Source organism: Xylona heveae (assembly GCF_001619985.1).
Source record: "Xylona heveae TC161 unplaced genomic scaffold L228scaffold_9, whole genome shotgun sequence".
Taxonomy (NCBI): Eukaryota; Fungi; Ascomycota; class Xylonomycetes; order Xylonales; family Xylonaceae; genus Xylona; species Xylona heveae.
Window position 1 is genome coordinate 587,771 of NW_017264201.1, and position 15,942 is coordinate 603,712.

Here is a 15,942-nt window from a genome sequence, read left to right on the forward strand (position 1 = left end):
CTAACTCCATGATTCAGCTCCTGTTCAGCACCAGAATAACCTCATCGCTATGCCGAAGCGTCCAAGAGAGGACGTTGATGACTTGTCTCGTCCAGCCAAACGATCGAGGTTCTCGTCTTTTGATAAGATCTCGCCCCTTAGTGATGAACTACTGCTTAGGATATTCTCGAATCTGCCTATCTCGACCTTAGCCCTCTGTCAAAGGTATGTCTATAATAACTTTGTAGGCACGTTGCTAATGTGTTCTTAAGAATATCGCATAGATTCTATGACATTGCTGGAGATTCGCAGCTCTGGAAATCTGCGTACTATACTCGCTTCGTTCGCCCCAGAGCTTCGCGGATACCTGGCATTCGCGACCATGGGTCAACAGCTGGCAGCCTCCAGTATTCATCCAAGGTTTCTAGATGGCTTGACGACCATGAGCTAGTGAAAAGTGGCTCGCAAACAAATTGGAAGAGGCAGTATAAACTGCGGCATAATTGGTCACGGGGCAGCTGCGACGTTAGAGAAATCCAGGTTGCGGAACGACCTTGCGCTCCGCCTCTGTTGGTTCGCCTCCATCAAGGCATCGTTTTTACAGTTGATCTTACATGTGGATTACGCGCGTGGACAGTGAAAGGAAATCACAAGCTTCTGGCAATAGTGGCATTGAGGAGAGGTACGCCGGACGGTCCAGGCAACATTGCACCCACCTCCATGGGAGTGGATGTACAGGACTCTAATCCGGATCTTGTCAATGTCGCCATTGGGTTTGAAGATGGCCAATTTTCCATTTATGCGCTTAAAAAGTCGGCTGGCAAATTCATCCATCGATTTTCTCATGCCCCTTCCTCAGCTGGCATGATATCTGCCATCGCTTTTGCCGCACCATATCTCCTTGCCATGACTGAGGGCCAACTGCTTTCGCTCTATAGATTCTCACTTGACTCCGCTCAGCAACCGGAGTTGCGCATGGAGGCCCCGCATCTTCTTTGCTCTTTGCAGTCTCACACAGTTTGGCCTCCTCTGTCACTATCGCTTCGGCCTTCATCGCAAAATATCCTAGCCTCCATAGCTTACGCGCTGCCTACTTATCCCTCGGGCTGGTCTGTGGGTTTGCAGGAGCTACGGCTTACTCTTGATGGCGAAATCAAGGAATCTAGGATTGCTTCAGCAGTAGAGCAAGGATTCCAGTCGTTGTCCATGTCGTCGGCAGCGGCGAGTTTCTCGTCTACTTTGACAGACCAAATGCCATCAAAGCCGACATCGCTTTCTTATTCCCACCCTTATCTCCTTGCGTCCCGTCCTGACAACACATTGACCTTATATTTGGTCACTTCGACAATGGATTCTCTGTCCATTGGCTCTGGCACCCGGCTCTGGGGTCATACGTCATCAGTGTCTAGTGCCCACGTAGGCGGCCGAGGCAAAGCTGTCTCGGTCAGTTCGCGCGGGGATGACCTCCGCATCTGGGAGCTAGAGGGTGGGACGGCTTCTGCTTCAATGAGGCGACGACTGGCCACCGGTGAGATGAGCATCCGCATCAGACCTGATACTGCCAATGGCATAGCTATTTCGGGAGAAACTCCTCTACGAGGCCAAACATATGCGCGCCAATTTGAGCTCAGGCATCTGGTGGGTTGTGGAGCAGAAGATGCTTACATGAGCCGAGGCTGGGTTGGATTTGACGATGAAAAGGTTGTTGTATTACAAGATCGCAGTCATGAAGGCCAAGCATTGGTAGTATATGATTTCACCTAAGGTGGCCATCTTTCATATTTTGCGCATTTTTTGTCCTTTTTGTTTTTGTAAGTTCTATACCCTAGGGATACACGTGGGCGTTTAGAAGGGTTCTAGGACCAGGATCATTTAGCCGAAATACGAAAGGCTGGCAGGCTTCAAAGAACGACAACATATTAGGTTGGGAATGAGTGCAGTGAATACTACCTAATTGATATAGATGATTGGGGTCTGAATTTTGGTACGATAAAATTTCAGTGATGAATCCAATGGGGTGAATCCAAAAGAAAGATCAATATCATGTGGTGAAGAGGGAAGAATGAAGAATGAAGCTGAAGGCGGCCGCTTTTATTTGCCAAATTCCCCACAAAAGAGGTGGATCCCTCCATCTCTCTCTCGCGCTGGCTTATCGATAAGACAACCTCACCAAATTTTTCCCTTTGCGCTGAATTTTTAATTGAGAGAATTGGAGAAGCGCAGCAGTGGGGAACTATTCTCTTGTTTAACGAGAAGGAAAAAGCGGTGCCTGGCAGATTTCCCAACCCTGCAACGTTAGCTCCCTCTGTAGCCGCGAAAAGTCAATCCCACATCCGATTCTGAATTCCTCGTCTTTTCTCACTCTTTCTCCATTCTTTTTCAAACAATCTCTTTCACTTCTCATCCGCCAATCCCTTTCTTCACATCGGTGTTGATTTTTGGCAGCAACAGAAAATAAAAGGTAGATGCACTCTTTTTCGCAAAATCTTCTTTCATGCCCTACTGTGGACTTGTTTTGTTACTGCTGAGCTTCTTCGACGAGCGAAATCTCAAGGCTGACATAATAAATTCCAGTCTTGCTTTAAACTTTTCAATCAGACGCAATGGAATTCGGAAACGCTGCGGCTCCTCGTGCCTGCTACACCTGTGAGTCTGATTTGATTTGCACTGTTGCGACAATTCTATAGTCAGAGACCGATAGCCTCAACTCTAATTTTCACATTCGCTACCTCAATCACCGCTGCACGCGTTTTTCACATGAGCATGTTCCAATTGCCTCACATTATCCCCCCGCCGTCTATGATAGCGTCAAAAAATTTCACAATGCTTATTCAATCTAGGTGGTGAGACTGGCCATCAGGCTCGGGAATGCCCTCAGGGCGGAAGCGCCGCTCCCCGCCGCACTACTTGGTAAGCCTCTCAATGGGATTCTTTCGGTATTTTCTGCTTGGATGCTTTGCTCATTCATTCTTCTTTTTTAGCTACAACTGTGGTCGTAAGTTCAGGAAGGTCGTTTCTCGTCTTCTCCCTTTGCTAATTCCAATGCGCTGCGTATAGAGGAGGGCCACATGAGTAAGTTATCCAGGCAACTTGAATTGTAGCAATTGATGCTGATATTACTTCCCAGGCCGCGAGTGCACCAACCCTCAGAAGGAGAAGTCTTGCTACCGCTGCGGTAACACTGGTCACATCTCCCGCGAATGCCCTAGCCAGCCCCCAGCTGCTGGTGGATTCGACGCTCCTCGTGAGTGCTACAAGTGCGGACAGACTGGACACATTGCCCGCAACTGCGGCCAGGGTGGCTATGGTGGTGGTTACAACCAGGGCTACGGCGGCGGATACGGCGGCCGTGCTCAGACTTGCTACACCTGCGGTGGCTTCGGACACATGTCGAGGGACTGCACGCAGGGCCAGAAGTGCTACAACTGTAAGCAATGCTTCATGAGATGATTCCCACTTCGTATTACTCTTTCACTTTCGTTGCGCTCCTTGACTGACGTTTTCTCTTCATCTCAGGCGGCGAGATTGGCCATGTAAGCCGTGACTGCCCTACCGAGGCCTCATCTGAGCGTGTCTGCTACAAGTGCAAGCAGCCCGGTCACGTCCAGGCTGCGTGCCCTAACAACTAAATTCGTTGATGTCGGTGATGCGTTTGATGCTATGCCGGCGGGCAACGCCTGATGTCATTCTGCCGTCGTTTGGAGCTGGTGCTCCTCTGAGATATTGCTTCATATCCAGGACCCGGGTTACAGTGGAATTGGAGCATCAGCACAGTTCCTTTTTATATTCTTTCATATTTCTTGTATGAACTTTTATCTTTTCTTCCATTAAGGTGGCATGTCTTCGTCTTTTATTTTCCCTGCAACGTACCTCGGGCACATCCAACCATTGATCGTGGTTCACGGTTTGGGGCGTTTTCAGTCACTTGGGAAACTGGAAAGGAATCGGAAAAGAAAACAGCCAGGACAGGAACGAATTCAAAAGATCAAACCAACGTAGCCAATGATATTTCTATTAATTGTTTCAATTTGTGCGTTCCATCAGGCGTGCGATTTAAGTGCAAGCTTTTGGAAAACCGGGGTTAATTTTGGCTGCTACTATCATGATTTACATGATTGGTGAATATCAACTCGATGATTGATTCGGAGATGGACCGCAGCATGTGGAGACCGTTCCTCGGTTCCAGCTACGCAGTAATCGAATCTCCCTCATCTCCTGGGCGTTTTTCCTTTTCAATTTTCCCTCCTTCATTCGCTGAGAGTCGACTGAGCATCGACTTAGTGTTTATGCCTTGCAAGGCTTCGAGTAGATGAAGTATCGATCCATGCCCGCACAATACAAAAGCTATATCACAGAATCACATGCATATTATCCGCATGAAGGATGCATGTCATCATACATCGTTCTTCATTTATATGAACTGGCCAGCGGGAAAAAGGGGATTTCTGGCCCTGCTACAACATGACCATGTATCTCCCATGTCATCGCGGTGTGGTGACCATATTCTCATCTTACCACCTGCATGGCGGGGCACATCCACCAGTACAGCCTTACCCCGCAAGAGATCGGGAAACGCAAACCGCGAACCTCTCCACTCTGATATCTTGACCTTGATGTGTGAATTGTTGTTGGCCCTAACTTGAAAATACCTCAAAGCTTAGCGCAGTCCAGCGCACTCTGACTAGCGGCGTGGAAGCAGGTAGAAGAGCGACCGGGAAGAAGGAGGAAGGAGAAGAAGATAAAGACGTGTCTCAAGTTTCGTATCTTAGAGAGCAATCGCAGACGCCAGTGGCGAATGGAAAAGATTGGGAATGTGTGATACTGACATCTAGATACACATTGGCCTTTGAAAAGCGGGGTCGCAGGAACCGCTCTCGCTCTACCGGCATTATATTAGACGACGATAAAGGCATTGGGATCAGGGAATCGACGGTGCGAGGGGCTGTGGATCTTGATTCTAGAGTGGAACCTCAGGTGGAGCGCTGAGAAGAGATTGGGCTCGGACGCTTGAGCTTGGACGCATCTTTTACTCCCATCATTCTTCTCTCTATCGTGAAACTTCTAATTTTCCATAGACGAGAAAAATTGGAGGCGCCCGACTAGGAAAGGAGAGGCAATGAATCATTTCCCCCCAGACAGAGATTAAGTGAAGCTGATGGCTTATGTGTAATGTTGATGCGGCATTTTTGCGAGTGAAAGCAAAAAATCCTTAGCATTCTTCGCTCGAGATCACGAATAATGGATAAAAATTCGAAGCGACGCTCGACAGAGGCAACAACAAGACCGGTGTCGGGCTGTGGCAGCGATCATCGGTTTTTTAAGTCGTCGAATGCGTCAATGTCTCCAGCCTAACAACTCGCAGTTCTAAGAGTTGCCGCGGGAGAAGACTGGGCCATGTCTAGACCAAACATCTGTATAATACAGAACGCCAATCTCAGCGAACCCGGTCGGTCAATATCGAGAGCAATTGATGCAGCACACGACAAAAGCTTCGGAGGCCGAGGACTCCTTGTCTGCTATGACGCGTTTTGCGTACCAGAGAGACGAAGAGCCCCTCACAGGCCAACGCTATCTAGGCTGATTTTCCAAAATCAATCCTTTTAGCAGATGCAGAAGCGGACTTGGATCTGCCGACCTTTCTTTGTCTCGTCATCTCATCTTCTTTTCCTTCTTTATTCATAATAATAAAGCACGCCATTTGAGAGCGCTGCGGGCGGATCTTTTTCGGCCCTCGCGGCGGGGCCCGTGAAGGTTATGGCTTGCGGGGCGCTCCATCTCACCCGTTTGTCAACTTGGACGAGGGTGAGGGGTTCATCAGATGGGTCGGGGCCCAGCATCGGGCACTGTCGTATTCACCGTAAGATGAACGAACCAAGAATTCTACTTCCATCACAGTAGTCCACTTATGAGAGAGTGACTGGCTAACTCCGCGTAGCCTTCCATGGAACGATAGGGGATTGGCCGGGCGTGGCTGTGACATCTTGGTTATAATTTTACCTGTAGTATACTGCAGCGGCTGGCGAGTCACAATGGCGCGTCGAGGTACTTCTACTTGGCATGTAATAACGCCAATCAACTACTTCGCCGCACTTCAGCTTCAGCCTGGTCGATATATCATGCAGGGTCCTGCAACACGGGAAACACACATAATGACTCGCCATTGACCAATGACATAACAGCAGCAGAGGTAGCAACACATTCCCTTCCTTTTCATGAACACGGCTCCTAGGTGCTCTAGACTCACTGACCTCTTCAGAATCCGCTCATAGCCCTTAGGTCCGAGCGTCTAATAACTATTGCTATGGCCGTATCAGAGTCAGAATCGAACTACGACCAAATGCACCCTTTTGCGGCACCTAAGTGATTGTTTGCCGCAGTGTAAACTGCACGCGCCCTCAAATGGTTAAGAGGCTTCAATGTTAGTACTGCTTGGTGACTGATCGAATACGTCTTTCTTAAGTGCTCATTGAATCCCTGCCATTCATTCGGAGGGATTCTGACTAGCGCATTGTGCCATAGATAGGCTAGGGTGAGCGACGCTTACCCCACTGACTTGCGCAACGCTATCGGATGCGACCAGGTTAAGCAGTGTTGATCTACCGCGTCACTTTGGTCGCGGTGGGGTATCGATAAGAGAAGGCCTGCTACGGAACATGGGAAACTACGTCTTGAACCTACGGATGCGGCACTTTATCATATGTTTGTTTTGCATCCATGATTTGATCTCCGAGTAGAGCGAACCAGGTGATCCTCAAGTGTGCGCATCATTGATATCGTTATTTCCGATGCCGAGGCATAAATCACTGATCGTGATGGGTTTCAGGCAAGGAAGCCTCAATTGACCAAAAGGAAAACCCCCACAGTTCAGAAAGGGTCATTTGATGGGTGGCATTTGTTTCAACTGGGATCTTCTTCACGATAAACGACGGTTTCTCTATAGAGAGATGTTGAGGTATCTTGTACTGCGCACACCAACGGGATTGATTTTTGGCGGGTCGCCTTGTCAGCTGCGGAAGACTTTCGGCAAGGATGACTGGGTGATGGGGGTGTCCAATGATGTCCTGCTGACAGTGATCCTTCCCACTCCATGGGGTAGGGGTCCCCTTTTCTGGCTTTCGTCACAAAATATGTTTCGCGATCACAATTTGATGAACAGCGACTGGGCCTCCAGCTTTGGCCCCCCTTGTCGGACGCCGACCGCCGTATTGATTTTGATAGAGGGCAATCCGAAACCTACTGGGGGCCAGAACAGGTTATACTCCCTGGCCTCTTGTCGTTTGACTCTCATTGCTAAAGATATCAAACTTGATTGCCAAGGCAAACATTGATAACCATGGGCCAGTCGCTCCCGCGTGCTTGATAAACGGATAGTCCGCGATACGGATGGCCTATATTTGGGGCAAGTGCGTCCGATTTGATCATGTGCAACGCTCAAAGGCACGAGTCACTGCCTCAATAGATCAAAGTGGCTGGCTCCAAAATCTGTTACCATAATCCATCCTTGAATCCAGCTATCAACAGGGGACAGTGGTACAGCTGATCTGAATTGACAGGGGCGTCATGGTGAGTAATGTCTCTCACCTTCTTGGTCAATTGCACAATGACGGATAGAACCTCAGCACAATGCAGAAAATTCCCCGACGGGAAGCGCGGTAAGCAATCGTGCTTGGTCCGGGCCAGTTTATTGTACATTGTGAGGCTCTGCGCGATTGAGGAATTTCATTGCCAACTCTTGCGATGATGCAATATCCAACTCTGGTTTATGGCTACCTAACCCTACGTAATTTGACTTGATGATGCCTACCCGCCAAACTCACTCCTGGTTCCGCGTCCAGCCGCGACCATCCGAATGAATTGGAAAACCCACGCTTAATGATATTACTAAAACTAAATTGCAAATGGCAGCAGCACCATGGAAGGCAACAATGGATGCTCTCGATCCACGGCGAATGGGGCAATCCGAATCCTGCATCGCGATAATGGGCCGCAAATCGACTCGTTCGCTTGCATGGCTGGAATAGTCTCCAAGGGTCGCAGTCGACCTGACTATCCCGGGCAGTGGCCCGGTAAGGTTATCCTGTCATAGCTGGGCCAGTGTTTTAGACCCCCGTTCTGTAAAACCTGTAGCCTCGCCATCCGAGCAGGATACTTGAACATGACCAAGACTTCTTTTGCCTAGTGATGCGTCTGAGTCCCCTGTTTTGGGCCGATCACGTCGATCCCCTCGACTTCTGGGAAACAATCAAGTTGGAGGGCTGTCTCAGCGAAAGATGCCATTGTGGGCGGTGCAGATGACCTAGGCGTAGCCCCATGGCGGTGCTCCTGCCTGCTCCAGAGCTCCGTCCTCCGTGCCCCAAGCTCAATCGCGGGATTGAGGCGTTACGGGGAAGTGAAGGGACCGCACCTGCACGTGCTGACCTACCCAAATGTGTCCGAAGATGAAACAACTAGGGACACACAAAGTCCCTCCCGTAGTTACAGAAGCACGGTACTCGGCCACGACGGGGATCATCAATCGATTCATCAAATATTATTGCAATTGAAACAATTGGTTACCAATTGGAGCAAGATTACGGTCAGTAAGAAGTAGTCGCCACGATGCTCTTCTCGATGAATTTGCGTTCTTTGCAAGACGTGCTCGGGTTTCGGAGATGGAATGGCATGGCATGGCATTCCCATTATTCATACCACCACGCCACGCCACTCCTGCCGACCGCCTGAGGAATTGCGGCGAAGTGGGTAAACAAGTGGACTGCGCACCAGAACAACTGGTCAAAATGAAATCAGACGGTGAGCTGGTAATTGAATTGGCTGATAACAAAGCTAGCTACAACGGCTTCGCATCAAGCCAGATTCGGGGTTTCTCTTTGTTTTAAATTGATGAGCACAAGGGAGCCTGATGAAGTGATAAATGTGTTTGTTGGTCCAGGCAGCTGCACGACGACGTGGATGGTGGGGAAAAATTAGGGGCCCAGCGGCCGACAAATTGCCAATTGCTCAATCAAATTGGCCAATTGATGAACAATAGTCATCAGCTCGGCGTTGGCTTATGGAAGCAACAAGATATGATGACTGCAAGCGATGAATTGGTGTTATTGACGATGATGATGACTCTTTGTGTGATTATGATGCATACCTGACTGCTTGGACTTTTGGGAGGGGTTCCGCAAAAGGTGGAAACCTATCGGGAGTTCCGAGGTACCTAAAAGACGGTGAACTGCAACATGAAGGCTACTGGTGGATACCCTTTCAAGCTACTCTCTTGGAATGACATGTGAAGGTACCCAACGTGTACTGCCAGGGGCTTCGTGAGACAAAGGGACTGCGGCGAGGTCACGGAAGCGGACGACGATTTGGAAGCATCAGGGTTATTAGCAGTGACCAATTACCTTATGAGGGATAGCCAAAGAGGACAAGCAACGGGACAAGGAAGTTTTCTCTGCGATTCTTTGACCTGCTTTGACCGATTCTTTTCAGGCCTCGACACGGCCTTTTTTTTTTTTTTTTTTTTTTCCTCTTCGGTGCTGAGTCTTGGTTCTGGTGCTGAAAATGCTCCAACCCTCCATTGGGCATGAGTCAGATCATGCGAGAATCGAAGCTCGTTCAGTGACTCCGATGCCCACTTCCCGGAATCCCTAGTCCCCTTGAGCCTGGGCTCCCCATCAGTTTCGTCAAGGTGCGACCTGACCTGATGGTTTCTTCTTGGGCTTTCTCTCCCCCTCTACTGGCTGCAATGGGTCTATCGACGCGTGTCTGAAGCTTGAGCGTCGCCGACTTTGTTTAGGCTACTCCGTAGACAGATGGCGGGGCGGGGGGAAGGATTGAAGCTGAGAAAGAGGGAGTGAGGAAGTATGAGGGGAAATTGCAATGATGATTGACAGGCATTGTTTGGAGATTCAATGCATTCGAATACGTGACTGGTGAAAGGTCATACATTTCCAGCTGGTCTTTTCTTGATGCAGTGATCACATTGGTCAATGACAAGGTCATTGAATGGACCAATGGCTGACCAATTCATCGTCTGCCTCTGATTACTTGCGATTACTGAGCGCTGTGTTTCGCTGGTTCATCAATGGATGCGGCGCAACTCAGTAGCTTTCTTTGCTCTTCGGCCTGCCTGATACAGTTGTCGCGCCCAGACAGTGAGCACTGGCGGCGGCGTCGTCGTCGGCGGCTTCCTGGAGCCTTTTCCCCTCTTCCTCCTTTCCACATGCACCAACAAGGACACCCCCCCCCCCCCCCAAATTACGGGTCCTCTTGTTGTTTTTTCCCCCTCCATGATGAAGCAACAAACCCATATGATTCTTCTTTCACACAGCGCTTAAGTCGGGTCGGTGTGTAGGATGTGTGCCCACAAACTCATACCGGTACCCACGCACGCACACCACCCCCTCCACCACCTCACCTCACACTCACACCCACACCCACACCCTACCGTATGCTATAACACCCCCCCCGGACTAATGCCCCTTACAGCCTTTCTTTGTCCTTGCGACACATGTCGCAGTCATTCGTATCGGCCGTGAGCCTTGGCTGATCCATCCAGTCATGACTAGTCATGACCCGCTCTTTCCAAGAGGGACCAGATGTTGTTTTCGTTGTGTTGCTGCCTGCTTACGTTTGAACAGCCTCACGCGCCCATACCTGCGCCTTCTGGACTCTGGGGCAGTTTATAATACCCCCATGACCCTCGCCCAATGCCTCTCCCATTTGGCATTGGGAAATCACATTTTTTTCCCTCTTTTTTCGCGACGTTTCGCTCTTGCGCACCCAAGGCTGCCTGACTGCAGTAGCAAGCACTTTTCATTGGACGCAATTGGGATTCCAGGGCTGTACACTTGTACACCTGTGACAGGCAACATCGCTAACTCCCGCATTGTTGACTGATTTCTTACTCGTTGGTGCCTGCCACCAGCCGGGGGCGTTGTCATTGTCAGTCAATCTCAATCGATTAGGTTTAGAACGGGGTGAGATCGTTCGACGCCGTGTCCGGAAGGCAAAGGGGCAAACCGCAGCATCAGCACAATAACAAAAGAAGTCAAGTCCGCCTTTTGGGCTTCCCTTCCAGCCCCAAAGCTTACCGGTGTTGTCATCATCCATCACTTCACTATCCAAGCTTAAATTCTGACCGCGGTCGCCACTTCCGGAGTTTGCGCAGGAATCCCTGAATTTAATTCCACACACACTGACACACACACACACCGCCCACTACTGCCTACCTGACAAATCACCGTTACCTCCGAATCACTGTGTTCCCTCCTTCCGTGGCCTTCCATTGGAACCACGCGCTATAAGTTGTTTGAGGGAACCCTTTGTTTTCTTCTGCCTCTTTGAACCCTTTTAATACCTTTTCTCTCTTTCATCTCTCCTTCCTTCACTCTCTTCCTCACACCTCTCAATTCTACTCTCATCTTGGTCTCGTTCACTGCGCGACCATTGCAATCGCAATTGCCACCGCTCATTGAGCAATAAACGGCAAACAGTCTATTCATTGGCGCATTCGCAATTCTCTAATCGCACAATTGCACAATCACCACTCAACATGAATCGATTACCCTCAGTTTCGAGTTTAATCTCTCCGCCAGAGCCAAAGCCCTACGACAGCTTCTCTTCTCCCACAATGCAGGACAAGATGTCGCTGCCGGGAATCGCTCCTTCATACGCTACAGAGAACACTCTTCCTCCCATTTACAACAGTCAATGCCGCGGTACGCCGTACGTTGAGGTCCTACCATCGCCACCCGTCTCACCATGGGCCAACGACGCACGGAAGCCCGAGGGGCGATTTCGCGGCGACTCAATCACCGAAGATGGCTCTGTTCAAGGCGAAAATATCCACGATCCGCCACTCTTCTCTTCGCGTCACAACAGTGATGCCGGCCTCGCTCCTGATGTCCCTCTCTTCCCGCCGCAGCCCATTGACCCCAACGTTGATGCTCTGGTCTCGCGGCACATGGCCTCGCACCTCGTACAATTCAACGGTCGCTTGAGTCAGCCCACGCGCGACGAATACCTTCTCGCCCTCTCTTGCATTCCTAAAATCTCTGAAAGAGTGAACCGAAACCCTCAAGGATGGCTGAAGCGCGAGCGGGACATACTGGATGAGCGATTTGGGCAAGCGCAGCGCGTCTGGAAGCGACCGGCGACCAAGAGTTTTGTCAAGCTTGCGCCTGCTCCTGCCGGCGCCAAGCATGACTCTGTGCCGGCTGCGCGCAACACTGTCCGCCCGGCCCGAACTGCGCCTCGTCAGCCCAAGGTCAAGCGCACGCCGCCGACCAAGGTCTTGGACTCGTTTGCGTCCACCGTGCCAGCGACTCCCAAGCAACGTGCCATTGGCACCAGTCGTGAGGACACTGACTACGTGTCGCTGCCCGATTATTCGCCACCGACCTCGTCGCTTCCCAAGAGCAACCCAAAGATCCTCAAGGCCGACTGGAGGGGCCAAGTTCTTGACCTTTCGAACGATCCCGACCGACACATGCTTCACGAGGCCGAAGTCAATCTCGCCGCCACCCTCCGCCTGTCTTGCGCCACTTATCTCTGCAGCAAACGCCGCATCTTCCAGGCTCGGCTTCAAGCGCTTCGCATCGGCAAAGAGTTCCGCAAGACTGATAGCCAGCAAGCCTGCAAGATTGATGTCAACAAAGCCAGTAAGCTCTGGACAGCCTACGAACGAGTCGGATGGTTCAAGCGCGAGCACTTTGAGAAATATCTCTGAAGAATCAATTGCGATGAATTACAATTATTTGCGACCGCTTCAAACCGAGACGACAGGTAGTTGCCAGATTGAGCATATCATGGTCGTTGGCTACTCTTGTTGTCATGTGTTTTTTGATTGATCGGACCGGTTCCGATCGTCATGGGGACGAATTTTTATCGAAGCTAGAGCAGGGCTTATCGGCGCAATCAGTTTGCTAAAGTTGACGACATGAGACGCCGATCCCCCGATGAGGGTCTTGCGGTACCTTACTCATTCGGATCTTGGCATATTTGCATTGGTGTTTGTTTTCTTTAATTGTTCTGCACACCCAAGCATCTCACCACTCCTTTCCCGATTTTTTTTCACCTCGCTCCGTCGCTCATACGACGATCGTCGCGTGTCGCATCCCCCGTCGGCGCGGACCGCAACCCACTTTGATGGGTCGAGAGGGTCTTGTCTCTTCCTCGGATCATGCGAGACCGAAGGTAAAAGTGGTCTGATCACATGACCTGACTTTTTCCCTTTTTCCCACCCCTGTTTCGGATTTCACCCTTTGGCCTTTTTTTTTCTTTATGTGCTCATTTACGATTTGTGGTTTTGGGAGTTTTTACACGAGCGTTTTACTCTTTGCATCATTTGCATTCGGGCCATTATTCCGAGCATTTGGCGCCTTTGCTTCGCACACGGGCGCTTTTCATTTGCACACTTCCTGTTACATTGCATTTACTTTTTAGTTTGCATACATTCCTATGCCCCTTCCATTACGCATATCGCATACTGCATGGGGGTTTTCGGTTCTGGGTCGTTACGTGTTGATTTTTTCGGGGCAAATGGTGTGTTCTCTTTTTCGGGTTCTTATGGTCTTATGTGTCTGTTGATTTGCTCGGGGGCTTGACGCCTTCCCCTTCTTTCTTCTTCTTTTTTTATTTTTTATTTGGTTTTCACCTGCATCTATTTTTATGCTTGCCTTGCGCCGCTGGATATGGTCTGATACCCCCCCTCGTCTTATCGCGTTTATTACACTTGTTATTAGGTTACCTGGATACATGATAATATATCATTGAATCACATAACGTTAGCTACTTTAATATTTCCCATTCAAGTGTGCAGTAATTGTGTCACAGCCCCATATGTTGTCGTGAGTCGTGTCATGTCACCATTTGTTATTGCTTGGTTAGGATCAGCATAGCTGCATAAGTGAATCAGAATATTCCTGTGTTTTTCATTTTTATTTTCATTTTTATTTTGTTTTTGTTTATTTATTTTTTATTTCTATTTTGTTTCTGTTTTATTTCTATTCTATTTCTATTTCTTTTTTTTTATTTTTCTTTTCCCCGACGGTTTCGTGAGCACAAGGACTCGATGCTTACGGATTGTGAGTCTCTCAGTGAAGTTATTGTAATTTCCCCGCTTATTTTATCTTTTATTTTTCCTTTTTTTTCTTTATTTTTATTTTTATATATTTTATCCATGTAACCTAAAACCTCACCTTTCGTGCAGGTGCTCTTCTGCCCGATTTTATACCTTCGTTTTTAATCTTTTTTTTTTTTTTCTTTTTTTTCTTTCTCTTTCTTTTGCTTTTCTTTCCCTTTTTTTTGTTCCGCCCCCCTTTTTTTAGGCATATCCTGTATAATATATTTACTGCCAGCCTTGCCCCTTGGCTCATGGCTCATGGAGTCTTGGTGATTCCCAGATTCGTGAATCGTAAGTTCGTAACACTGCGAAAAATATTCATCGAGGCTCCGAGCTATATACAATTAGGATAATCACACGTAGAAGGAATACGAGGGAATGAATAATTATATACGGTATACGGTATACCGTATACCGGAAAAAAATATTAAAATATAAATTACCCAGTATCCCCTCCGCCTTGTCCCAACTCCGCTCCGCCTCGCCCGTGGGCCGGTGCCTGTTTGTTTAGATCGCTGGCGACTGGCCACGGCCCACGGGCGAAATTTGATGTTTCTGAAAATTTTGAATCTTTTGAAGCTTGTCCTACTTGACCTACTTGAATCTTGGCTTTAGAAGTCATTGTGGTTTGTCACCGCCTCGCAATGCCGTCAAGGCCATTGATCCTGTCAATGCCACATTGCTACGGTTTACCGTCTACCGTCTACCGTCTACCAGTGGCGTGATCATTTTTTCTGCTTCAGTTTTTTCGTTCATCGAGATATGATATATCTATATATTTAACTATGTCTTTACTTGTGTAAAATTGTTTTATTTTTGGGGGAAAAATTTAGCGGAATTGTTGAGCACTTGTCGAGGCTCAAATGGGATTTCGAGACAATGTTCGAACGAGATATTGCCTACACTTCAGGACTTTATGAATTTTGACAACATCGAAAACAATAAGAAAGAAAAAATGAAATAAAACCAGAATGAAATACAAATAACAGTTAATAGCATAAAACACAAACAGAAATAAATAAATAAATAAACATAAAAAAGAAAAATAACAAAGAAAACGGAGATCATATCAACATTTGGAAAGAGCCGAACAGTCGATATACATCCAAAGGGTCCGTCGACTCCATCGTTCGGACGTTCCCTTGCCCGCGGATCACGAATCACGATATCTCCGAGACTCCGATAATATACAAGTACACCACTGAATAGTGTGCACCTCGAACTCAAGAAAGCGAAAGTCCAAAAAGGACGAGATCCGAAAAAGAATGATGAATCTCGCTGATTCGCTAGTAGTCAGGCAATTGTTCATTCTGTACGATGCTTTTGACTCTTTTGGGATTTGATCTCGCAATATCAAGGGCAGCTCCTGCCTCCGACAATTTACGGCTTGGCGGGGTCGGTCTGCTTTTGATGACAATGCTCGTGGAGTCGTGGCCTCGCAGTTCTACCCCGCAAGAAGCACGGCTGCATGGTTATCGAACAGCTGTATTAGGAAAGGGAGGGAGCCTTGGAAGAGACTTGATCAAGCGAATGATTTATCTTGAGAATGAATTGGAAGAGATTGATGAAGTGGTGCAATCGAGTTGGACTGGAAATGGACTCAACTGCTCATGTAAAGAGCAAAGTATCGAGAGGAGAGCTTTGAACCTTTGATGCCATGGAAAATTGAGCGTGGAGAACATTGACGCGGCGTTGCAGAAACCAGAGTCAGAGAGCGATACACGTTGCGGTGTATCTGGATATGTCAAAGACTCCGAATATATCCTTTATAGAGAGCGTGTTGAAAAGCTCGAATGGTTAACTACTTCAGTCCGAAGTGACGGCCTTGCAGAATAACATGGTCGTGCCTT

General features: G+C 48.6%; 3 protein-coding genes across 3 annotated transcripts; all 3 read left to right on the top strand.

Annotated features, from left to right (window-relative positions):
• The first annotated feature begins 15 nt into the window (after positions 1-15).
• On the top strand, positions 16-2,149 carry L228DRAFT_284656 (hypothetical protein). Its single transcript, XM_018336251.1, has 2 exons — positions 16-204; positions 252-2,149. Exons 1-2 carry the CDS (start codon positions 50-52, stop codon positions 1,741-1,743), a joined length of 1,647 nt encoding a protein of 548 aa, XP_018186267.1. The 5' UTR covers positions 16-49; the 3' UTR covers positions 1,744-2,149.
• Positions 2,150-11,521: 9,372 nt separating this feature from the next.
• On the top strand, positions 11,522-12,697 carry L228DRAFT_270007 (hypothetical protein; the record flags this gene model as incomplete). The annotated part of the gene is made up of 1 exon (XM_018335352.1): positions 11,522-12,697. One exon carries the CDS (start codon positions 11,522-11,524, stop codon positions 12,695-12,697), a length of 1,176 nt encoding a protein of 391 aa, XP_018186268.1.
• A 2,588-nt stretch (positions 12,698-15,285) lies between these two features.
• Positions 15,286-15,802, top strand: L228DRAFT_177831 (hypothetical protein). Its single transcript, XM_018329531.1, has one exon. It carries the CDS (start codon positions 15,410-15,412, stop codon positions 15,743-15,745), a length of 336 nt encoding a protein of 111 aa, XP_018186269.1. The 5' UTR covers positions 15,286-15,409; the 3' UTR covers positions 15,746-15,802.
• Positions 15,803-15,942: the final 140 nt, after the last annotated feature.